At 43.5% G+C, this 26,144-nt stretch overlaps 1 protein-coding gene across 1 annotated transcript in view; it reads left to right on the top strand.

Annotated features, from left to right (window-relative positions):
* The window catches only part of EIF4EBP2 (eukaryotic translation initiation factor 4E binding protein 2), a 38,463-nt gene extending 19,877 nt beyond the window's left edge, over positions 1-18,586 (top strand). The window contains exons 2-3 of the mRNA XM_075348926.1: positions 8,882-9,058; positions 11,661-18,586. Coding sequence (XP_075205041.1) covers positions 8,882-9,058; positions 11,661-11,692 — 209 coding nt within the window. The 3' untranslated portion in view covers positions 11,693-18,586. The remainder of the gene's footprint in view (positions 1-8,881; positions 9,059-11,660) is intronic.
* The last annotated feature ends 7,558 nt before the right edge of the window (positions 18,587-26,144 follow it).

Genomic DNA, 26,144 nt, shown 5'->3' with positions numbered 1-26,144 from the left:
GTGCGGTCTTCGCCGATGCTGTCCCCACAATGCTTTAACTTCCAGGTCCTCAGTGTAGTGAATAATCAATGAATATAATGAGTGGGGGTCAGAAGCAGGAGACAGCAGAGCCGAAGAAAACCGCGCTGGGTACAGGTGAATATCGAAAATCTTTTTATTTCAAAGACCCGCGTTTTCTCCAGTATGTGTCACACTGATGTCACACGTATGCAAACACAGATGTCAAACACATGACCATACCGATGCATGTGGCTTGTACCTGATTAAACACGGACATCTGAAAGGGGCCTTATAGACAGTGAACACCCCGCAATCATTCTGACCAGACACCGAGTGGGAGGACCTGCATTGGATCTCACACCTACACACATCAGATCGTGTACACACACACTATCCACCGAAACAGATTTCTTCTGGCCGGCAGAATCTTGAGGCAATGTGGGGGAACACAAGGACCTGCGGCTGTGGATGGAATACAGGACCTGCGTTATGTAAGTTCCTCCCATCTTTCCCTGCAGCCGAAAGCATTCTGTACCGCCGGATGTGGTGAGTGACTAGTGTGTGTATTGAGTGCGTGCGCGTGATCTGATGTATGTGAATGTCGGCCAGAAGCAGGGGAGGACGGCGTGCAGCATACCTGCTAAGAGGGCCCGCTGAAGATCACAGGAGGACCTGGGAGCCACGCAGACGTCCGGGGTCTGGTATAAGTCTCCTTAAAAGGGGGCGTCTGCTTTTTTGGAGAAGGGTAAGCTTGCCCCCAACCATGTTTCACCAAGAATAAGACCTACTCCAAAAATAAGCCCTAGTGCTTTTTTGGGGGCAAGAAAAAGTATAGGACTGTGTCTTATTTTTGGAAAAACACAGTATTAGTATAGTCAGTGAGTCTTTAACATCCTTTCTTTGCCATAGCTGGGAACGCGTAGGCTATAAGTAAAGATACTGATGGTGACTCATTAAGGCTGGCGTAGCACACACCAGGCTTAGGGAATCGCTCGATGGAGTGACTGGCTTGATTAAGCAGCATGCACCGCCACCAGAAATGTCCATGAGCCGGGGGCTGGCGTATACATCTGGAGTACGTTTCACCACTTTAGGCATAACATATGATGAATTTGACGGCGGGTTGTGACAATAGCCTTTCACACACATGCTATGCCCATATTGGAGTAGTTGGTCAGAACTGCATATAAAAGCCTAAAATCGTAATATTTTTGCACACCTACTGAGTTGTGCAGGAATATTGTACTAAAGCCTGCTTTACACCTTGCAATTAAGCATGCGATATCGTATGCGATGTGACCCGCCCCCATCGTATGTGTGGCACGTTCAATTTGTTGACCGTGTCGCACAAACTATTGCCGTCACACGTACTTACCCTTCCATACGACCTCGATGTGGGCTGTGAACGTCCACTTCCTGGAGTGGGAGGGACGTTCGTCGTCACAGCGACGTCACAAGGCAGCCGGCCAATTGAAGCGGAGGGGCGGAGCTGAGCGGGACGTAAACATCCCGCCCACCTCCTTCCTTCCGCAATGCCGGCAGGAGCCGCAGGTAAGCTGTGTTCATTGTTCCCGGGGTGTCTCACACTGTGATGTGTGCTGCCTCGGGAACATTGAACAACCCGACGTGCAATTTTTAGCAAATGAACAGTTTTACGGTCAATCGCACGTAGCTGTCACACGCTACAACACCACAACGATGCCGGATGTGCGTCACTTACGACGTGACCCCGCCGACACATCGTTAGATATTTTGTAGCGTGTAAAGCCCACTTCAAGGTGTTTATGCCAGATTTCTGGAGTACACACCTTTTAATGAATTGGCCACACTATCTTTTACCTTGATAATACAAGTTTGGATTGAGTTTGATTGAAGTGCTAACCTTACAATTCGATTTGTCTCCGCTAGTAAGTGCGAGGAGGACACAGAACATCCAGTAACTGTGCGTGTGGTGACAGACAACACCGAAACCTTTCTAAGAAATCTATCTGATATTGTAAAGAAAGACACTTTGACTTTAGTTATCACCCTGCAAAGGAAAAGCCCCTGTGTGGCCAGACTGGTGCACATGCAATCTGTTAGATAAATGAGCCATCAGCCTTCTGCTAATGTCCAGCCACCTGGCAGTTCACAAGGTATATTCTCACCCTCCTGGACGGGCTGTGCCACATTAGGAGATAAGTGTCTTTTCGCGAGGGGGGGGGGGGTCCCACTGAAAAGACCAGGCCCTCAGTTTCACCTCAGATCCATTCAAATAGGGGTCACAGAAATTGTTTGCATATTCGGTGGAGATACATACATCCAGGAGAGGTTACAGTGTTAAGTCCTGTTTTCATTTTTACAAGAATCCATAGAAAGTGTGTGAAGAAGGCCTGAAGCCGGGCATGCTAAGTAAGGGTCTGTCAGCCCACAGTTTGTTCAGGAGATAGCCGTCTCTCTCCACTTCCGAATACTCAAGCATGTTCCGATGGGGGGGAGTAAATAAGCTGTTGTCAGAATCACATGGCCACAGCTTATCTGCTGGTATCAGCCAGCCATCTATTGTGCATGGCGTCTCCGGACTCGCCCTTGACAGATCATGTTGGAGAAGATGAGGACTGGGCTGTTTATAATTCCATCACCTGATCCTTATCTCAGTTCTGACATGATCTCAGAAGGCCCACATGAAATTGTTCATAGAAATGGAGGACGGGTGCGCCAGCTTCAGTCTGTATGGGCGTCTTAAAAGGCCCTTCCACCAAATTTTTCATATTGCGCTGCACAAACAATGTAATATTGGCTGCAGAGTGAAATATATTTTTTTTTTATTTTTTTTTTTTTTTTGCCCCATTTGCCAATCCTAAGCAGACCGCATCATCCTAGAGAACCAGTCACACCATAGCCTAGGTTTCTGTGTGAGCTGTAAGGCCCCATTCACACGCTGCGTTTTTGTGTGCAGTTTGTGGCCCAAAAATGCATGCATTTCCTTCACCAGCAAAGTCTTAAGATTTCAATTTTGCTGATTGCACATTGCTTTTTATTTTAGGGTTTTTTTTTTTGTTTTTGTTTTTTTTTTTTTGTGACCACAATAATGCAGCATGTCAATTCTTTGTTTTTTTTCCCCTGCGTTTTTCACCTATTGATAAAAAAAAAAAGCGTGGTCAAAAAATGCATGGAAAATGCATGTTTTTGTGGCCATAGGGTGCAGTTTTGTGGTGAACACAAAACTGGAGCGTGTGGACATACCCAAAGGCTGGTTTTGCATCCAAAATCTGCTCTTGGCAGAAAAAATGCTGCGTTTAAAATGCATGTTTTGCAGCTTTTTAAATTTATTTATTTTTTTTTTTTAATATTTTTTTGAGGTGCAAATTAGGTGTGTGTGCTTTGTCTACCATACATGCTTAAAGGGAACCAATCATCAGGATTTTCATACATAAGGTAAAGCCAGTGCTGTACTGGCACTATCGGGCTGATTCTCTACATACCTGTAGTGGTCAGCTCGGATGTTTAGGCTTTCAAATCCAAGAAAGTGAAGTTTAAAAAATCATCAGCTTCTTGAGTGACAGTTGCACCAGAGCAGATAATCTCTGGGTGGGTATTCATATGGATTCCTGTTATTCCTCCCTCTCTGTTCTCTATGGTATTATACAAACGATTCACTTTGGTGAAGGACCTGTGAGGTCCCTTTTAATAGTAACAGTAATTTTCATTCACTAAAAATGCTGCAAAAACATTTCTTGCATTTTTCACTTTCTCATTGTCCTCTATGGGTGAAAAAACAAACTGTCGGGGGGGAGTAAAACATGTGGATGAGATTTCTTAGACCTCATAGCACTGTGCAGTATTGAGTTTTCAGAAATCTCATAGCAATATATAGTTGGTGCTGTAAAATGTAGCTATTAACCCCTTAACGACCCATGACCTACAATGTCTGTTATAGGTTGTCTCCCTGCCTTTGTTGCAGGTCCGCTCATCGCTAGTTGTCCAGTCTAAGAAAAAGGCTGCATTCACTCTGTGGAATTATATCAGTGTGCAATGTACACGCTTTCAATATTTCCATGTATTCCCCATGATCGACCACGTGTATGAGAATTGCGTGCTTGCAGTTACGTGAAGATTACACTCTCTTCTGCTAGAACATGGAGCAGCTGAGGAGAGTCTAACTACTCTACAAGTGATTGATTGTAAATGGCATACGTGCGGTCACATGCACACCCACCTACACTGGGAATACAGGGGATTCATGACAGTGTGTTGTGTGCACCCTGACACGAGTCTGCAGCCACACGGTAAGTGCACACTACACCTTTGATCAGACAACCCCTTTAATATGCACCTGTCTGCTCTCGTCACATAGGAGATAGTGAAAGATGAGCCGCACTCGTGTGTGATGGTGGAGTGCAGGCTACCTCCGGGCTGTGGAATCCGCTCTCCTCATGTCTGGTTTAGTATTTTGCTTGCATTCCGCATACTGTTTTGCAGCTTATTTTTGTAGGGCTCTGCATTGTCATGCTATTCCTGCGCTACTACAAATTTGTGAAATAATCGAGGGTTACCAGTTGGTGGAGAGTTTTTACCTACTTGACACTGCACATGGTAACACTATGTACATTGATTGGGTAGATACACCCATAAGGGTGCTTTACATGCTGCAACATCGCTAACGATATATCGTCGGGGTCACGGTGGTCGTGACGCACATCCGGCGCCGTTAGCGTCATCGCAGCGTGTGACAGCTAGGAGCAACGATCGGAAAAACGGCAAAAATCGATCGTTGCCACGTCGCGCCTTTTCCAAATGTCGTTGCTGTTGCATGCCGCTGATTGTTCCTCATTCCTGCGACGTCGCACATCGCTATGTGTGACACCGCAGGAACTACGGACATCTCCTTACCTGCGTCCACAGGCAATGAGGAAGGAAGGAGGTGGGCGGGATGTTCCGGCCGCTCATCTCCGCCCCTCCTCCGCTATTAAGCGGCCGCTTAGTGACGCCGCTGTGACGTTGAACGCACCTCCCCCTTGAAGGAGGGATTGTTCGGCGGTCACAGTGACGTCGCTGACCATGTATGTGCGTGTGACGCTGCCATAGCGATAATGTTCGCTACAGCAGCGATCACCACATATCGCACCAACGACGGGGGCGGGTGCTATCGCTAGCGATGTTGCAGCGTGTAAAGCACCCTATAGTTGGGTCACTTGTCAGATCTGTGCCTGTCTCCTGCAGGATCGGTTCATCTTTGCCTCTGCCACAGGGTAGGAGTGTGGGGGAGTGAACCTGGCCACATCCACTGCAGCTCTGTAGTAAACTGCAGGGGTACACGCTTTGCCTAGGAAACCGGCCACCTCTGTAAACTATGAATTATGGAAAGTCCTCTGTTCTTGAGAATAGGGAGAATATTTAATAAGGGATAAATGGCCCATTTTGATTTACTTTTACGAGCACTTTGAATTTTGCTCATGTCAGACAAGCCCTTTAAGGGAAATCTATGTTGTATGAACAATTAATACTAATCTATATATATAATATATATAATATATTTTGGTAAACACCTGATACAAGGTGAAGTCATCTTTTGGCTCTGTGCAGCTCTTCAGTTTAGAAGTAATGTTTACCTTCCATGTAACTGCCTCCTTCTTTACTGGGCGCTCTCCAAGCAATGTTCTCAGTGTCACAAGGTTTGGTACAAAACGTTACTTCTTGCCAAGTTACTGTTGGGACTCCTGCTCATGTGATGCTCGGTTATTTGGGTAGAACACTGTGTGCACTTAGGATATCTGTGGATAGTGGCAAAATTTGAACAAAAAAAAAAAATAAAGGGTGTAGATGCACTGTTTGGTATATGGAGACTATGCTATCTATGTGCATTGTGCTAGAATAAGCCCAATACTGATTTAGACGTATACTACATAAATAAGACACTGTCGTACTCTTATTTACCAGACCCAAGAAGTCTGCTGCATTGCACCCCCCCCCCCCCCCTCCGGTCTTTCTGCGATCCTCAGCGGGCGCTTCCAGTAGGAATGCTCCACAATGGTCCTCACCTGCTTCCGACACACACACACACACACACACACACACACACACACACACACACACACACACACACACACACCGGCAATGTCTATTGCCTCTGGGGTGCAGGAGCACATCAATGACTTCTTGATGCCTTCTGCCGCGGGTCCTCACGCTCCACTGCACTGCGTTCCAGGTTTCCCTGCCGGACAGAGTATTACCGGTGTGCGAGTGATTATGTGAAAAGACGCAAAGGTCTCTCAAATCCTGTAAACCCCATGCTGGAGGTGCGTGTTACAGGTTACGTGTGTAGCAGGCAACAGACCGCAAATAAGAAGGAAACTAGTCTCTAATAGTCCGCTATTTATTTTTATAATGTTTTCTTTTAAAACTCAAATGGTCACTAGATTTTGCTCCACTGATTCTGGAACAAATATACATATTGTTTTGTTCCTACTTTTTTAAAGTCTATATTCTGATTGGCCAGCATCAGAGGAGAAAAACCAAATTCCCACAAACATTCCTTGGTATATGGTTGAAAGGAAAATGTGCACTGTTAGGCTATGTGCCCACGCTGCGGAAAATGCGCGGAATTTGCCGCGGATTTTTGGCGGAAATTCCGCAGATTTTTCAAAAATCTGCAGCACAGCTACTCCCCAGCCATTTCTATGGCATTTGGGAACTGCTGTGTCCACGCTGCGGATTTTTCCGCAGCGGAAATAATGCGGATTTCCCTGCGGAAAAATCAGCAGCATGTCAATTCTTCCTGCGGATTTCTCCGCAGGGTCCCATATACTTACCTGCCTCACTGGAGTCACTTTCTCCGTCTGGTGTACAGGAGCGCTGTGGATCTAGCCATCCAGGTATAGGAAAGAGGTGGGCAGGGCCTGCACGAGCTCCGGTCATGTGACCGCCGGAGCTAGTTCAGGCCCGCCCACCTTCTGCAGACGCTGACAGTGACCCGGCCGCCGGAAAGCGAGGTGCTGCATGTTGGAGGTGAGTATGAACTCCCGATCATTGCAGCACTTGTTCTGCATTGAGGATGCAGTGCCGAAGCCATGGTACTGTATCCTCAATGCAGAATGCCCGCACTATATCGGCAGGACATTCCGCAGCATGGAAACAGACAAACGTTGTGGTGCGGTTTCCTGGGAGCTACTGCGGAATGTCTTGCGGATATATTCGCAGGACACTGTCCCCGTGGGCACATAGCCTTAGGGTATGTGCGCACACACGCTGCAGAGATTTTCTGCACCAAAAATGCACTTTGTGGTAGAAAAATGCACGAAAAAAAACATGTTTTTGCCAGGTGTTTGTTTTGTTTTTTTTGTTTAATACCTGGAAGGGCTAGAAAAAAAAAGATAAAAAAAATGCACAAACAATTGACATGCTGCAGATTATTTCTGCACCCAAAACTGCAAGGAAAAAGCAGCAACGTGCGCACAACACTTCAAAATTATCATTGACTTTGCTGGGATAAGGATAGACATGCAGGTTTGGGCAACAAGCTGCATCATAAACTGCAGCAAATCTGCAACAAAAAATTCAGCGTGCGCACACAGCCTTAGGCCCCTTTCACATTGCGTTTTTCTCTACGTCCACAGGTCCCGTCGGGGCATCCGTCCGGACCGCCCCTCCCCCACTCTGCAAAGCGTGCTCCGAACGCATGCGCCCGACAGGGCCATTCACTGTTATGGAGCGCACTGCGTTAGCGTGTGCTCTGTTTTGTGCCATTTTGTGCACATATACGTTTCTGCAGACGGACACCCGAACGTAGACCACCTACGTTCGGGTGTCCAGTGAATGGCCCTGTCGGGGCGTCCGGAGCACGCTTTGCAGAGTGGGGGAGGGGCAGTCCGGACGGATGCCCCGACGGGACCTGTGGACGTACAGAAAAACGCAATGTGAAAGGAGCCTTACTACCAGGAAGACCCCCCCCCCCCCCCTTTTTTTTTTTTTTTTTTTTAGAGGAGCACAGAAGTAAAATAGGAAAAGTGTTCCATATTCAGTAAAGCCGCACCAATTGGAGGAGGTACTCATTTGACATTTACAAAATCCAGTAAAAGATCCGATTTTAAGTAAAGTGATCTGAATATTTGCCGGCGGTCAACTGGGTATCATGTAAGTTCATGGCCATAATTCGAACTTCTACAGATAATCGGTGCCTTGTTTCCCCTGACCCCCCTCCCCCATCACTTTTATGATACATTCTCTTTATCTGGTTGTATGGGCCTTGGTTATCTCTATTCTGCGTTCTGTCCTGTACACGGCTATTTTGCATTTATAAGATGGTTTTGTTTGTGAATTTAGGACGTGCAGAGTTGCTGATCAGAATTTGCTTTGTTGAGCTTGTGGCAGAGCGAGAGCCTGGACCCGTTCCAGACAGACTTGCATTCCCAAAGCCCTTTTCACGCCTATACTATATACTGATTGGTGAATGGTAATGATTCTGTTCCTGACATGATACTTTATTCCAGGGTTGTGTAGATTTACAATGTAGCCCGTGTACTGTCACTTACAGTTGCTCATGTCCGTATTCCGTTACAAAATATTTCGAGATCTTCACGTCATGTCCTGGTCCTGCCAGCGTGTGGCAAGAAAAAGTAACTGCTTTTGTATTTCTTTATCTGCTTAGAACGCAGTGGGAAATTCTTAAAGCCTTCATAATGGCATTCCCTTATTGCCAGCCGCTGTTTGTGGAGATTATTATTTCCATATGTGAAGAATTTGCTAAAACACTGTGCAAAATCTCAATGAAAACTTGTACACTGTAAGTTGTCCATAAGGTTCACATGAAACCGTTCCTAAAAACAAAGTGTTTTAATTGGCTTTGGAGTATGGTATATAGATTTTTAAACTTTAACTTAGTTTTTTTTTTTCTCTTCTATAGGTACAAGGATCATTTATGATCGCAAATTTCTCTTGGACCGTCGCAATTCCCCCCTGGCTCAGACCCCTCCCCGCCGCTTGCCAGATATTCCTGGAGTGACCAGCCCCAGTACTGTTGTAGAACAGCCCAAAGTAGAAACGAACAACTTGAACAATCATGACAGAAAGACTACTGTTGGTAAGATGGACCTTATAGCATGCCGTAGGCCCAGTTCACACTAGGCAGTGCGGTGTGTAAAATAAACCGTGTTGGCCTATAGGCCAGTGCACATTACAGATGGACATTTTACTGTTTCCTATATGGAAATCTCCCCTGGAACCAAGGGGTGATAACAGATTTTTTTTCTTTACTTTTTCCCCTCTGTGGTGTTGCTCAATAAGAAAGGAGTGTTATACAGGGGAAAAAATGAAATTCCAGCACAGAATGTAAAAACAAGGCATTGTCAGCGTTATTTGGTGAGACTTGATGTCACGTCATCACTATGACAATACCTCGGTCCCATCATTATAGCTCCTGGAGGAGCACCAGAGCCGCGGGGATCATGGTGGGAGCAGCATCTGTCCTATTACAGGCATTGGGGAATGACCACAATCTCCTCATTCCCTGATATCTGTAGTAGGCTCAGGACGTTGTATGTGACAAACGCTGCTCCCACAATAATCTTCACGTTCACGGCTCTGTCGCTTTCCCGCTGCGGCTCTCCTCTTGGTTCTGTAGTGACAGGCAGTGATGTTCTGAGTGTTCAAGTGAGACGCATCAGGTGTCATCACCCCTTCTGACATTCTCAGAACATGGATGGTGCATGACAGGAGTTGTACATCCCCATAACTGGCAGATAATGACTACGTGTCACAGCCAGGATCTCCCACTAACAACTCTGGATGGAACAGAGCTACACCATTGTCTATTAACTTGTTAAATGCCTCTGTCGGTCTGTGACACTGGCATTAACAGCGTGCTAGTATGGGGAGGCATCATTCTATCTGCCCATCGGCTGCTCAGCGACATAAGGGGCACCAATCTGTTGGTATGGCAGCTGGGGGTCTTCAAAGGAGACCATGGTTTTTACATTATACAGCAATAGCACAAGCAATTAGACAAAGATTCAGGTTTCTTTGGAGGACCAATAAATAAACAAAAAACAAACTTTTTAATCCCACTCCTTTTACCCATTGAAATTAAAGATGATAACACCCACCCCCCCCCCCCAAAAAAATGCACGCGGAATTGCCATGTTTGTAGAAGTCCGATCTATCAAAATATATAAAAATATTTAACCAATTGATAAATTCTGTGAAGAGAAAAAAATTCAAACCTCAGATGATCGTTAGCACATAATGTACGTCGTAAAAAAACAAAAACAATTCTCAAAATACAATATCAGAATTGTGGTGCGTTTGTTATTTTTTACAATTTTACCGCACTTGAAAGTTTGTTTTTTTTTTTTTTTTCCCCCAGTGGACGGTGTCGTTCAAAAGCACAGCTCGTCCCAACAGAAAACAAAAGTCCTCATGTCTTATGTAGACAGAAAAATAAAAAGTTATAGCTTTTAAAAATGAATTAAAAAATGAAAATGCTACGTTGGGAAGGGGGTTTAAATCACATTAAAAATTCCTGGGGGGGGTGTTTTTTTTTTTTTTTTTTTTTTTTTTTTTTCTTTTGTGTCCCCACTCTGACACTGCCTAATTATGATTAGCAACCTCACATAGGGGTACAGTGTAAACCCCGTAACTCCAACAGGGTGCAGAAAAAGTAGAAAAAAAAAATCTGATTTGATCAGCTCAGTTTCTGATTGGGTAGTCAGTTTCACATAAAAATAAAAATTTTTGTTCAACACATTTCGAAGTAAACGAAGGTCACCAAAAAAGGTAAGCTTAAAAATGCGTTTAATCAACCACCTTTTATTTTCAGTTCTGCTTTTATATTGGACTCCTTCACCAACAGCAGGATTAACCATGTTTTATTCCTGCTTCCCCTGGATTATGTTTCACTTGAGTCACCATGTATTTTTCTAAATTTTATTTTTTTAAATGTATGTTGGTGGCAATATCCTTTAAAAATCATGGCAGTCATGCAGAATACTATATGTAGCAGTTTTTGATGTGGGGTGTACTCATTTTTGCATGAAGTAATTTGAGTAAAAGGGATTTTATAATAAATTATACTATTAAGCTTTCATGTTATAGGTTTAAAAACTGGAAGTTGTACTAATGTTCAATGATGATTTATTTCTTTTAAAGTACCACAACAAAAATGTAAGCCCCATGTCTTATACTCTCCTTCCAGTGTTTTCATACTACTCCGGTCCCGCTGCGCTATCTTGAGCCCATAAATTCTTTTTGTTTGAAAAGCAGAAGCTATGTCACCATTGCTCAATGCATCTCTGAGAACCAGAATGAGGCTCCCATAGAGTTGTATTGCGTTGTTACATCCGGTGTGCTCCATAAAACACTATAGCTGCCAGCTAGTCGTTTTTCAGCGCAGACCAACCGGAGCAACTCTGGAAAGGGATGAAGTCTGTGGAAGATGATTACAAGATGGGCCAGGGGACTTAGATTTAAAGCACCACTCCAGCGGTGCAATAAAAAAAAAATGCTCTAGTGGTGCTTTAAACTGGGTGGGTGGATCAGCTCTTGACAACAATGGTGTGTGTGTGTGTGTGTGTGTGTGTGTGTGTGTGTGTGTGTGTGTGTGTGTGTTTTTGTTTGTTTTGTTTTCTTTCAGCCCAGTGTGTGTCTTTCCATTACTCCTTGACTCATGATTTCCCTTTTGTCTTCAGGTGACGATGCTCAGTTTGAAATGGACATCTAACCCTCCCAGATGCTTGGCAAGCACTCGGAATTTGCGTGTACCTGAAATGGCCTATAGGATCACTTAATGAAAAACGGGCAACGGCGCTCTTAATGCGTTTAGAAAACAGTCCTTCAGGTGCCAAAGGTCAACGCATCTAGGCTCCCTTTTTTTTTTTTTTTTTGTTTTTTTTTTTTTTACCCCCAAGAATAATCCCACCCCAGCTACAATAAAGTGTGGAGGTGGTGAAGGGACTTGTGACTGATTTCAATTGCTTCAAGTTGGCAAGTGGGAATAAATACAGTTTGCAAATTTGTACTGTAGCTTTGCAAATACTTGTGAACTATGGGTGGCATAAATGGAATTTTTTTTTTCACACATCCAACTTTTTATTTTTTTTTCCTCTTGCTTAATTCCAAGAAAGATTTGCCCCATGGTTTGGAAAGATGCCCAGGCCATAGTGGATAAGTTTCTTTGTAATGTGTTGGCTTTAATTCCCATTCTGTAATCTCCCCAGCAAAAAAAAAAATCTCTCCTGGTGACGGAGTAACCTTGAAAGGGTTATTTATTTCCAGAATTGCATGTTCTTCCCTATCTGAGGGTAACTTACTGATGGCTGGGGGTTCTACTGCTGCGATCTCCAGTGATCCTGAGAATGTATTGGAGCAGAGATGCTTATGCTCGACCTCCGCTATTCATCGTTTGTGGAGCTACTAGTGAAAGTAGAGTACAACCCTTAACTTTTTCTGGCAGTCCCATAGACATTGAATGTGTCTCCTCAAGGTGCGATGAAGCTCTGCCGAGTCCCTTCTGGTGGTTCTGGACTCCCAAGCCAACAGGACGTTTTATCCAATTATCTTATGGCTAGAGGATATAGCAATTCTGGGAATAAGTCTGTAATGGCTCATTTCAAGTTACCCTTGTTTCATCTTGGTTTTCTTGTAGAGCCACTAAAGATCTCTGCCCTTGAAGTCTTACATTATAGCCCCCATGTGCACGCTGCCGACTGTGGAAGTGCAGTCAGTCCATGTCCGTTACTGGTTTGGTTGGGCCTGACTTTGCCTTTATGCGAATCACATGAGAATCAAATTTATACCCAAGAAATCTGCTATGGGTGAGAGAGGCTTGAACACCTTTCCAAATTTCATATTCATATTGGCCTAGCGACTTATCAAATCTAAGGTCATGCCCTATAACCTTTGTACTGGTGTTTTTGGCACAGCACTTCATAGATCAGTTGAGCTTTGAAGCCAAGCTTGAAGTTTGCCTCTAAAGGGTCATAAAGTTCATTTCAGATTAAGCTGAAATGCTAAGGGAGAGCGGCATTATGATGCATCTAAAACTTCCGAAAAATCATGGTCCGCATGTCTATTTTCTTGGTTTTTTTTTTGGTTTTTTTTTTCAAATTGCAATCTACTGCTGCAAAGTGACAATATTTGATACCAGTCTGTATGAGGTGTTTTTTTTTTCCTTTTTTCGATGACCTGTTTGGTATTACCTTTAAACCACTTCTCAACTTAACACCAAAGTGTCCAAAAAAAGCTTTTTTTTTTTTTTATTTTTTTATTTTTTTTTTTGGAGGGGCATTAAAAGCAAAATGTATTGGCCAAACATGATCAAGTTTTAGTTGATGTATAGGACTGAAATGATCATTGGGTGCTAATAAAAGTTGCATTCTGTGCTTCTCTGGATTACTGTTTCTCAATGAAAAATGCTTCCTGCCCCTCAACACTTTAGAAAAACACTCTAAACTGTGGGCAATTATCATGTTTGTGTTTTTTTTAGTTTTTAGTTTTTTTTTCTTTAACAATCCTTACCTTAATTGGAGACTACAATGAAATTTTAAGATTATATATAAAGGATGAGCTAGCACGAGGGCCGGTCTACTCTCCGCACTTGGCTTTTGACATTTGTTGTCCCTGGTTATGTTTACCCCATGTTTTTTCTTTTTGGAGTTTTCTTTTTTATGGGATGTTTTTAAGAGTTGGATTTCTAAAACAAAAAAATATATAATTATTAAAACTCAACCAAACAATGCTTGCTGTATTTAGCCTGGTCTCTCCTTTTCGCTTGGTTAGCGAACATGAATACTCGTCTAAACTAAATTGTTTTGTTTTTGTTGTTTTTTTTTTTTCTTCTGATTTTATATGTGAAATTAACTGAGCACTGCTCAACCTGCGCTATATAGTGTGAGCTTAGCCAAGTACACATTCTATGTCTAGAGACTGCTGGATAAAAACAAAAATTAGGGTGACATAAGAGAATTGCATGTTCCTCCCCTGCCGTAATGATCACTTTTATGATCACATTCCTCATTAAGGTTTTTTTCTGTTTTTGGGCACTTTTATAGAAGGTCTTCATTTAGTCAATGCAATCAAAAAGGAGTATAAGTGAGGAAAGTTGAGGGGTTGCTCTGCATTACTCCCATCTCAGGAGGTGAGCGGCGTAGAGAACTAGGAGGTCGTCTGCACCATTGGCAGGTACTGTGCCCCTGTCCTGTCCATTAGAATAGGGCACATGCATGATACCTGACTCGTTTTCTGTCCAATTTCCAACACTATTGAAACTTATACCTTAAGTACACATTTATAAATCAACATGTTCAAGTGACCCAGTATGGCAGTAGTGATTACATAAGTTGTATTCGTGTACACGGTGCACCTTCTTTAGAATCTGTGTATACTTTTATAGGGATTCCTTATCGGACATAAATGGGGACGCTCAAGCTCAGATTAATTGAATACACTTTTGATTCCATAAGTTTATATTTTCTGATCTAAATTCACATAAAGAAATGATAAAATTTTGCAAAGCTTTGGGTTACTGATCAAAAGTGATTATGCTACCCTAAAAATTGATGGTGGTAAAGTTGTGTGCATGCTAGTAGTATGGCTTCAGATTAAAGTGGAGCCATAAAAGCTATGCATGATCAGTTTTCAACTTTTTTGACCTTGTAAAAATTGCTAAATCCCCTGAAGTACTATATAGAAACCTAGTGCGAACAGGGCCCAAATTTATCCTCAAATATTACTTAGTGGGTAACTGATTGTACTGGTGTAAATTTCCATAATATACTAGTAATCGGTGGCTTTTAAAATTGACATGAGACACATCCTAAAGGAATAAATTTAAAGACATTCAGTACTAAAATTCATTTAGTAGTCAAGGCAGTACCAAAATGCTCTTCTGTGCCGTAAGGACAGTGTCAGTCCAGCTGAATGTTTGAGCTACCATTTTTGAGATGGAAAGCTGCAAACGAGGCTGCACTGATTTCTAGGAGGATTGGAAGTAATAAAATCTTACTTTTCGGTCTGTCACTACAGGATGCCACATAATACATCTACATGGAGAGCGTCTTTACATGATTATAACATTAAGAAGTAAATTGCTCTACTACGTCAGGCTTGGTCTTGTAAAACGCTGTCTTTTCAGAGGGAAAACTGTGATGTTCTCTGGAACATGGCACTGGTAATAAATTTGATAATGCTTTTACCACTCCGAAATCAAGCTTTCTTCTAGGGGTTTCTGGGATTGGCAAAAAATACACTAATGGTATCAAATTGCCTAAAATAACAAAAGAATGATTACTTAAAAGGAGGGTTGTCTCCTGATGAAAATCTGTAGACTCCTGAATCCTTTGTGTGAGCACTGCACACTGCCAGGATTCTCCGGTGGGGCCGGTAAGAGCAGTCACGTGGCTGAAATTATGTGGTTTGCATACATGTGGTCACATATTTGCAAACACGCCATGCACCCTCCTTCCTTATTGCCATTACCGAAGAATCCTGACAGTGGTGCGGTGCGCACACTGTAAGGATTCAGATGTCTGCAGTCACACTGTGACCAGGCAATCACTTTAAGGCCTCCACATTAGATGGCTTTTGTTGAATGATCATTTGACAAACCGTTCTTTCTCCTGGCTGACCCATACAGGCACCTTTACCAGCAGTTTCTCCAGAGAGAATAAATGGATCAATTTCTGGAAAGCAAACCTGCTGATCTTCTGTCCCCTGACATAATCTGAGCAGGGGTCTTTACCTGATGATGATCTGCCCTTTCAGTACAACCCTGTGTGGTCACACCAGTCTATTTCCCTGCAGATGGTATGTGATCGGTGCAGGGAAAGGGACTGGTAGAGAGCACTAGAATGAAAGCGCTGTACTGATACCTTTTTAAAGCCCTCTGTAAGCTAGAAGGGGTTTTCTTTTTTGGTCGGGCAGGAATCCTTGCCTTAGGAAGTGCCTTTCACATTATTAATCTGAAATCAGTAAATGGGGAGGGAGTATAGTGAGCCATGCCCACACTGCTAGTATCTGTATTGTCCATGGTGTGTGGTTTCTTGTGAATAGAATATACTTATTTTTAAAGCAGGCGAATACTGCCCGATCTGAGGGCACCATTACGTGGCTCTTGGCATGCTGAGCATATGGATGTAGGCTTTCAATGATGGTCTGGTCCTGTCTCATGGTTTCATGAAAGGGGTTTTCATAAAAGTGCAAATTATCCCCTTTCCATTGGCTAGATTACTGATCACTGAGAGTCCGACCTTTGTACCCCCAAGTTATCCCGAGTACGGGACTCTGCAGAGCCTGGTTTTATCAGAGTGGGGGGTGTGCATGCTCGACCTCCCTGACCATTCATTGTGTATGGGACAATTACTACATCCATGCATTATCCTTCTCCAGGGCTATGAGACTGTTTTAAAGAGGAATACAACATACTGCTATAACCATACGTGAGTATATACTGCAGAACGGCCTCCCTAGCACTTTCAGAGACGGTGCCGTTTTTTTGGGGGGCCTTTGAACTTTCATATTGTAGAATTGTTGCTATTATACTCTGTTGAATACCAGAGGACTATTTTCTATTATGTGAAAAAAAAATCCATTTTTATTTGCCAACTGTAGTGAGCAATCTGAAATACATAATTGACATTATGAAAAGGGAACCATATATAGAAGAAAAAAAAACATTGTATCTTGGGATTGTTTTCACTGCTGCATGCAACTAATTAGATGAAATTGCTACTTTGCACTGGGTGATATGACCTTTAAATTTTATCGTAGCCCTCTTGCCATACCAGCTAGATAAGGGCTGACAAAACTGGGGCAAATAGCCTATTTCTCACCCTGTGCATTTTTTTTGTTTTTTTTTTTTTAAACTCAGGTATTTAAAATATTTTGTTTTCCCAGGTCACCTAGACCAGGGATTCTCAACTCCAGTCCTCAAGACCCACCAAAAGATCATGTTTTCAGGTTTCCCCTCAATATTAGACAGGGAATAATTCCACAACCTGTGCAACATTAAAGAAATCCTGAAAACCTGATTGAGGAAAACCTGAAAACATGATCTGTTGGTGGGTCTTGTGGACTGGAGTTGAGAAACACTTGAGCCTAGACCATTGTAAAGAAGGTACGTCATGGGAGAACAATTTTATGTAGTGAGGTATATCTGTAGCTTGGGAGCCGTAGATGTGGCCTGCAATTTAGCCCACGTCCGTGTACTGGAGCAGGTGAGCACAGGCTTGCAGCCTTGATTTAGGGAGTTACACCTTTCCATGCCTTTAGTTCCTGGCTGGTGTTACAATTGAGCTCTGCATTTAGTTTGAGGAATACTGTCCATCACTGGAAATAAAATGCTGGTAACTTGTAATCCAGAGCGAAGTGAAACCCAGTGGCTTTCTTTGAGGTTCGGGGCCAGAGGTACTTTCCTCCATTACTTCTGTATTTACGTCACTGGGCTTGGCTCATCTTATGAAGTCTTCTTCGATACTGGTCGATCGTATACAGATTACTGCTTAGTTTCCAGCGCCGCTAAAACTCCCTACTGAAGAACAGGGAACTTTCTATTGGACTTCTCCTATTTTAAGTGAAATTGTTCTCACATGACCGATCATCTTTCGAATCCATTTCTTGTACATAGCTGCTCTTCTCCATCGTGCAGATTTTTACACATTTGTTGTAAAGGACTGTAAACCTGAATCTAAGTGAAATGTGTGTGTTATCACTTGCAAGCTGCATTACAAAGGATCTTATCCTTGCCTTTCTTTTTCCTTGTGACCCTTTTAAAAATGTGATCTACTGTGATACATCCATCATTTCTCAATAGATTGGGGTACCCCCTTCCCCATGGGGACCTTCACAAATGTTTCTTGAAGGTCTCACAAATATTATAAAATTGTAATTCTGGCAATCAGTAGCCATGGACTGGTCTCTACCACCAACTACAACATCTATTATAGTTGAAAATACATTTTTATTAATAACTTTAAAAACTGGGCCAATGTCCAATCAGTGACATGACTTACCGCTGGTTGACTTATTAGTGCAGATAACCTTTTAAAGGATTCTTTCAGTATAAAATGATACCAAGCAAAGGAACTCCGTGCACCCTTGGTGTGGCCAAGCAATTTGGTGCACCTTCTCATTTACTTGTTGTAAATCTATCTCCACTCGCCTCTTCTTGATTGACAGCTCTGGCTTTACGGGAGGTGGAAGAGTCCAGAGATGGATGAGAAAAAGGTGGAAGGTGCAGCAAGCACCTGTGCTTGGTTTGAACGGTCATTTTGTGCTGATGCACTCTTTATTTCAAGTGGTTTGGAATTTGAACATCTTCATACTTCGTCTGTCATGCTCACATATTAAAAGGCGCTCCTTGTGTTAGTCATTCTTTTATTTAGAAGTTTTGACATCACAGCTTTTTTTTTTTATATTCAGCGCTTGAGGTGAACTTTATAAACACCCGCTGATAACTCTGCAAGTTGTTTTTGTGCAGTTGATGAGATGGCCTGCAGGGGTCAGCAAGCAAACAGAATAAATGCTTTCTTTTGTATGAGAAGCTGGTGCACACTTCATTGCAAAATTGACCTTTTACCACCAAACATTGTAAATTAAAATTGGGATTATTCTGAAAGAATTTGGTTTTGTCTTTTTATTTTTCTCCCTCTTCTTTCTTGATCTTGTATGTGGAAGCTATCCTTTATTGATTTACGTCTTCTCTGTCGTTTAAACACAGTAATTCATCATTTGTTGGATTTGCAGCAGATTACCACTGAAAACCCACAGGAATATGCGCAGATTGTGATGTAGATTTTTCTGCAGATGGAGCAGGAAACTATTTAAAGTGGATTTTGCTGCTTCTCTATAGATCACATACAACACGACATTACTGGTGGAGTTGTTAGTGTATTTAGGACTGCACAGCTGAAATTTTAAGAGCAAAGTCTGTAATTAAACAGAATTCACATCCCGTGGATGTAAGAATCTGGACCAAAGGCCAGTTTCCATATGGCAAAACTGGGCAACATATCAATGAGATCCATCCACTTGCGAGAGTAATCCACTGCAAATTGCTTAGGTTTGCAGGTAAAAACTGCAACATTCTGATGCATGTAAATTAATTCCGATGGGACTGGTCTGGTTTTCTTTATTTTTTTTTTTATTTATAGCCCCTTCACCTACCGAGCCTGTTTTTAGCTTCATAACTTGGCCAGTTTGTATTTGTTTCAATTGACCAGTATCACTTGAAGGCCTAAGCCACACGGCGAGAAAAACAGTGCGAGTGGAGTGCGATAAAACATCGCATTCCCCTCGGACCAATTCTAGCCTGTGTGACAGCACACATGAGCGATTATTTCCTCAGCCCTAATCGGACTGAGAAAACAATCGCAGCATGCTGCGATTGTAAGCTGAGTCTCTTTCTCTCGCACCCATTCAAGTGAATGGGGCGAGAGAAAAATCGCACTGCACTCGCGGTACACCGGTGTACTGCTAGTGCAGTGCGAGAATGGCAATAGCCGGCTACGCAGTAGAGAGGGAGAGAAATCCCTCCCTCCCCTCCTGAGTGCCGGCCCGCCCCCCGCAGCTGAGGTCTGCTCGCACGAACGGACCTCAGTTGCAAGGACACAGGCATGACACTCTGTACTGCCAGCACGAGCAGAGTCTCATGCAAGTGGATCGCAGTAGTGCCCGTGTGGCCCCAGCCTAAGGTGTTCTCTTTGGAACGCTTCAACAGATCCTAGTGATTCTTATTTTTTTTTTTTTTGTGACATATTGTACTTCATGTTAATGGTAGACTTTGATTTGCAATCATTTACGAAATTATTTGACCATGTGAACATTTCACAATTTTCAAACTTTTCATTTTTATGCCCTTGAACCAAAAGACTGAGAACGGTTCTATTACAAGACACAGCTCAGGTACATGCAAGGGGAAATCCACAATCTCCACACAAAGCATCAAATAATACATAAGCAATATTATGTAATAATCGTCAAAGGCTGTATTTGGAGCCCAATATCCAACTTCTAGAACACTAGAACAGGAAGAGGAAAGGAATTGAACAAGAGTGGAGGGGCTTAGCTATCACACTCACCCTGATCAAATCAAGCAAGCCAGGCAGAAAATTGGAGACATCCTTGAATGTTGACCAGGAGAACCAAATTATAGCATGTTGGTTCCAAGAACTGTAATCATGTAGCATAAGGGATTCCAGATTCCATACGCTCCAGCTGGTTCATCTCTGAGATCCACTCCCTCATAGATGGATGGTCAGGGGACCTCCAGTGTCTGGAAATTAACATTCCGAGCCACTGCTAAGAAAAATCTTAAGGCCCGTTTCACACGTCAGTGAAAAACACTGACGTTTTTCACTGGCGTGTAAAACACGCACATATCCCTCCGTGTGCCGTGAATAACGGCACACGTGGGTTGTCTAAGTGCAATCCGGGCTCCGTTCTCCGTGGCCCGTGATTGCACTTAGAGATTAACTCACCTGTGCGCGCTCCCGCTCTCCATGGTGCTGATCGCTCCCGCGGTGCAGCAGCTGTTTCCGGGTCTGCTGTGTCGTGCATCATGAATATGCGCGACAGTAATGAGCCAGCTCAGAAGCAACAGGCTCCACGGGCTGCAGAGGACATCGCTGGAGCCGGGTGAGTAAAAATTATTTTTATTTTAAAAACACGTTTTTTTCTGGCACGTGTCTCACGGATCACACCACTGCGTGGTCCGTGGGACATCAGTGATGCCAGAAAAAAAATGGACATGTCTCCGTGCGGCAATCACAGACACGCGTGAACGCTGCACGGATACATGGTCAGTGAAAAATCACTGATGTGTGAGCAGACCCATTCATTATAATGGGTCTGCGTATGTCAGTGATTCTGGTACGTTTAAAAAAAAAAACACAAACGTACCAGAATCACTGACGTGTGAAAGAGGCCTAAGATGTATGTTCTAATGGCCGAAAACTACCTGGTAGGAGAGCAACCTGAGGAGATGGTACCAGGTGTGTGCCTGAGACCTGAAAGTAAATTTCATTAATAGAAGACCAGAATGACCAGCGTAGTGTACACGGCTACCAAATGGGAGTCATAGTGCCAATAGCAAAGCCACATCTTCAACAGAGATTTGAGACCGAGGGAAAGATCTGGTGCAAGAAGACCGGGCACCTATACCAATGTGTCAAGACCTTAAAATTCTTTTCCTCGCTGAGACAGGAGACAGATATTATGTGTGTTTTAAAGTGTATATTATAGAACAATCTGCGTCCGACAAAGTGGTTTGGAGTTCGTTTTGCCGTAAGTCTAGGTAATCAGGAGAAGTCTCTGTGCAAACATCCAACAGGATAGAATATAGATGCGATGGGAAGGAGGAGCATTTGGCATAAAGAGGGATTCAAAGGAGGAGCAAGGTAACTGCATCTCCCCTCAAGTCCGCCATGAGGGGGAGATTCCTGGGTAGGTCCCCTGCAAGGTCAAGAAATCTGGAGCCCTAGAGAAAAGTTCCACCACTTGCCACAATCTGACCTGACCTGAGGAGTGCCAGCACAGAAACGACTCCCTCGCCATAACATGGGGGAAGGTAGGATTATCTAAGAGGTTGGCAGGCAGGGCCACATATCGTGACCAAGTCGGATCTCTTATGAAACTTTTCCCAAAATAAAAATGACTCTGTAAGAGCCTGGAATTCTGTATTAGGGGGATGGAGAGGTCAAGAGTAGGGAAGGGATGGGGAAATCAACCTCTCAATCTGCACCAACTGCTTACTTAGTTTGTTGAATCGCCAGTCAATCATCCTGAATAACAGAACTGCCTGATAGCAGTGTTCAAGGTTGGGAAGCCCCGCCCCCCTAGACTTGGGTCTAGACATGACGTCACATCTGGTCCTGGGCCTGCGAGAGCCCAAGACAAATTTAGTAAAGGCCTTTTCTTTAAGTATTTTGAAGTAATACCTGGGGACATGGATCGAGGTGGTTTGGAAAAGGTAGAGGAAACGAGGTAGGATGTTCATTTTTATTGTGTTTATTCTACCAAACCATGAGAGTTAGAAACGATCATATGACTTGAAAGTGTGTTGGTTTAGTGCTGAGTAGTTAAGGAAGAAGGTGTTGGCAGGATTAGCAGGCACTCACCCCCCCCAAATACTTGGCCTTTAGCTGCCATTTAAATGGGAATGAATTTTCAAAGGAGGCGATTAAGATATCAGGGAGGGAGATATTAAGGGCCTCCGATTTGGAGAAATTGATTTTGAAGTTAGAGATACGTCTGAACGTCTCAAATTTTTTATTAGGGCAGAAAAGGAGATGTTTGGATTAGTCAGATACAGCAGGAGATCGTCTGCATAGAGGGCCAATTTAACATGTTTCCCATGCATCCGCGGTCCTGTGATGTTGGGTGATTTACGGATGGCTACTGCCAAGTGCTCCATTGTTATGACATACAACAGTGGGTAGTGAAGGCACCCCTGCCGATTCCCAATAGCAAAAGGAGAAGAGCAGATGTTGTTAAAGCCGGAGTCACACTTGCGAGTGACTCACATTGGCATAACCCGACACGGCCACACACTCTCTGGACAGGATGGGTCGGCTGCATGTATTTCTATGCAGCTGAGATGTTCCTGTCCAGAGAGTGTGTAGCTGTGCTAGGTGATGCCGATGCGAGACTTCCGCAAGTCACTCGCAAGTGCGACACCAGCCTAACCCTTATTCGAGCAGTGGGGTGAAGATACAAAGACATGATCCTATTAAGCATGAGCTCTTTGAAACCAAGCTGTATTAACGTTGAGTGAAGGAAAGACCAATTTAGGCAGTTAAAGTCCTTTTCAGCATCGATCGAGTGGATGCATGCTGGTAGATGACACTTTCGTTGATAGGATGCAATAAGAAAAATGTTATTAGTATTGTTGTATAATCCTCACCTGGTCGCTATGTAGAGAATTGGGAAGGAGGGGGCCCAGACTATTCGCTATGAGTTTAGTGAAAATTTTAACATCAACATTAATTAATGAAATTGGCCGGTAATTGGAGCAGAGGGCATGGTCCTTTCCTGGTTTGGGAATGACAGTAATAGTGACCGTCCTAATCTGGGCGGGTGACTGGGCAGTCAAGGAAGATTCCATTAAACATTTTACAGAGAAACTGAACCAGTTACACTTGGAAGGTTTTATAAAAGTTGGTGGGGAATCCATCTGGCCTTGGGCTCTTCCCATTTGCCAGAGCCTTTAGTGTAGCAGTGAGCTCCTTTTCCAAAAACAGGTCATCTGAGGCTGCAGCCTCTTGGTCAGGGAGGGAAGTGTCAGGTACATAGGAGTCAACCCTAGAACAGAATGTTGATGGGTTCATATCCACAAGTGAAACAATGAAAAATTATCACGGCATTTCTGTGAGGGTGTGTGTGCTCAGGTAGGGTCCAAGTCCATATATAGAAAAATTAGCACCAGGCACTCCAATTGATGTGAAAAAAAAATAATTTTATTACAACTTCAAACAGTTCAACGTTTCGGTCGCTACTTGGACCTTCTTCAAGAATCTGTCTTGTGATAATTGAGAGGCGAACGAGAGAAGTTCAAGTGTGAATAAGAAACCAGGTAGTTTTTTTTTCTTGTGTATCATGTATGCATAAGGATGAAATGTATGTACGAAAGGGATTCTCTTGTGAGCTTCGTTCCGAGGAGAAGAAATATGGAGAGTGGGATCCTTAAGTACATGTGAGGGGTAACCTCGATCTATACATTTTTTTTTTCATCTCTTTAAGATGAACAGAGCATACTTCAGAATCAGAAACAATCCGCCAGACTCGCTGAAATTGAGATTTGGAAAGTGATCTCTTAGTGGCATTTGGATGAAGGCTTTCAAGATGTAGTAGACTATTACGGTCTGCAATTTTAGTGTATAAATCAGTAGATAAAATGCCTGTACAGTCTTTAATGACATAAGTGTCTAAAAAAATTGATTTAGAAGAATCATGATGAATGGTAAAATTAAGACCAGGCCAAAAATTATTATTGTCTTGATGGAAACTGATTAAGGACTCAGACGGGCCCGTCCATATGCAAAAAATTTCGTCAATGTATCTTTTCCAAACCAAAGAGTATAGTGAGAACAGAGAATGAGCATAGACGACCGTATCTTCAAATGCCGACATGTAACAATTTGCATACGGAGGGGTCACTTAAGAGCTCATAGCGGTACCCTGTATCTGAAGATAGAACGTGTCCTCAAAGAGAAAGAAATTCTCCCTGAGGACCAAGGACAAGAGATCCGCACAAAGAGAAACAATTCTAGAGTCAAGATTGGACTCTTGGAGAACCTTTTGTACAGCTGATATACCTGCATCATGTGGGATGCAGGTAGAAAGGCTGTTCACATCCAGGGTCACCAAAATAGAATCTGGATGAATAGTATTGGTACTTCTAATCATCTCAAGGAAAGCGCCATTATCTAAAATGAAGGATTTGGCTTTTTTGCTTAAAGGAGTGAGAATCTTCTCCAAGAAAATGGACAATGGAGATAGTAAAGAGTCCGTAGACGCCACAATGGGTTTACCTGGAGGATGAAATAAATCCTTGTGAATTTTCGGTAATGTATATAGGACCGGAATGATGGGATTATTTTTAGCCAAAAAAATCGCATGTTTTTTGGTCAATGGTATTATTCATAACTAGAGATGAGCGAGCCTCTAAAGGCTTGAGTTCAGTTCGGTTCGTCGAACGGAGGCCGCGTTCGAGTTCCGTTCGACGAACCTCTCGAACACCATTGAAAACAATGGGAGGCAAACACAAACACATAAAAACACATTATAAATGTACACATACAGTTAATAAACATTGCCATAACACTTCCAGGTCCCCGCGATGCGTCCTGTACTCTGTCTCCTGCCGCTTTTCCTTCCGATAATCGCTGCACGCTCCCGGTAACCAGCACTGATGATAGGACCTATCGTGACGTCAAAATAGCATGTGACCAGTCACGCGTCTATTATCTCATTAGCTACAGACTGGTCACATGGCTAGACGTCATGCTAGGTCCTGTCAGTGCATCTCTCCGGTACGCGGTGATCGTTTGTGTATCTCCGTGTACCGGCTCTGGCACACGGTCGGCTTCCCCGTCCTGTTATTCACCGGCTGCCACAGCCGGTCAATAATGGAGATCACCGTTGCTATAGCAACGTGCCTGTCAGCAGTGACGTCACCGCTTACAGCCTGCAGCCTCTGCTACTCACTGAGTGATATAGACTGCACGGGAAGCAGCAGCGTCTTCCTCCCATGCAGTGCTGTCTGATGTAGCAGAGCTGCATGGGTTGAAGGAGAAAGAAGACAGAAGACCATGGATCGTGGAGGGATGCGAGGGAGTAATGAACATGGAGTCTCTAAGTGTGTCTGTGTATTTATTTGTATTAAAGTATTTTTTTCTCTGTGTGGTGTCTTTTTTTTTTTTTAACCTATTTATTGGAGATTCTTAATGGCCGGGTCAAACTTGCCTGACATTAAGAATCTCTGACTTAATACTAGCTAGTAAAACAAAGCTAGTATTAACTCATTATTACCCAGCAAGCCACCCGGCTTCAGGGCAGCTGGAAGAGTTGGCTACAGCGCCAGATGATGACGCTTCTATGAAAGCGCCCTTTTCTGGGGCGGCTGTGGACTGCAATTCGCAGCAGAGGGGCCCAGAAAGCTCGGGCTAACCTGTGCTGCGGTTTCCAATCCCCAGTTGCCTAGTTGTGCCTGGTTGGACACAAAAATGGAGCGTAGCTCAGGTCGATTTTTTTTTTTTAATTATTTCATGAAATTCATGAAACAATTAAAAAAAGAGCTTCCCTATTTTTTTAGTTCCCAGCCGGGTACAAATAGGCAGCTGTGGGTTGGGGGGGCTGGCTAACAAAAATATGGCGAAGCCCACGTCATTTTTTTGTTGGGCAAACAACTCCTGCATACAGTCCTGGATGGAGTATGCTGAGCCTTGTAGTTCTGCAGCTGCTGTCTGCTCTCCTCCATTCAGACAGCAGCTGCAGAACTACAAGGCTCAGCATACTCCATCCAGGTCTGTATGCAGGACTTTCCCCCCCCCAAAAAAAATTATGTGGGCTTCGCCATGTTTTTGTATGCTAGCCAGGTACAGCAGGCAGCTACGGGCTGCCCCCAACCCCCAGCTGCCTATTTGTACCAGGATGGGAACCAAAAATATAGGGAAGCCCCT

This window comes from Anomaloglossus baeobatrachus, chromosome 5, assembly GCF_048569485.1.
Source record: "Anomaloglossus baeobatrachus isolate aAnoBae1 chromosome 5, aAnoBae1.hap1, whole genome shotgun sequence".
NCBI classification, from domain to species: Eukaryota; Metazoa; Chordata; class Amphibia; order Anura; family Aromobatidae; genus Anomaloglossus; species Anomaloglossus baeobatrachus.
The sequence above is the reverse complement of the archived record's forward strand: the minus strand, read 5'-3'. Positions and strand labels throughout refer to the sequence as shown.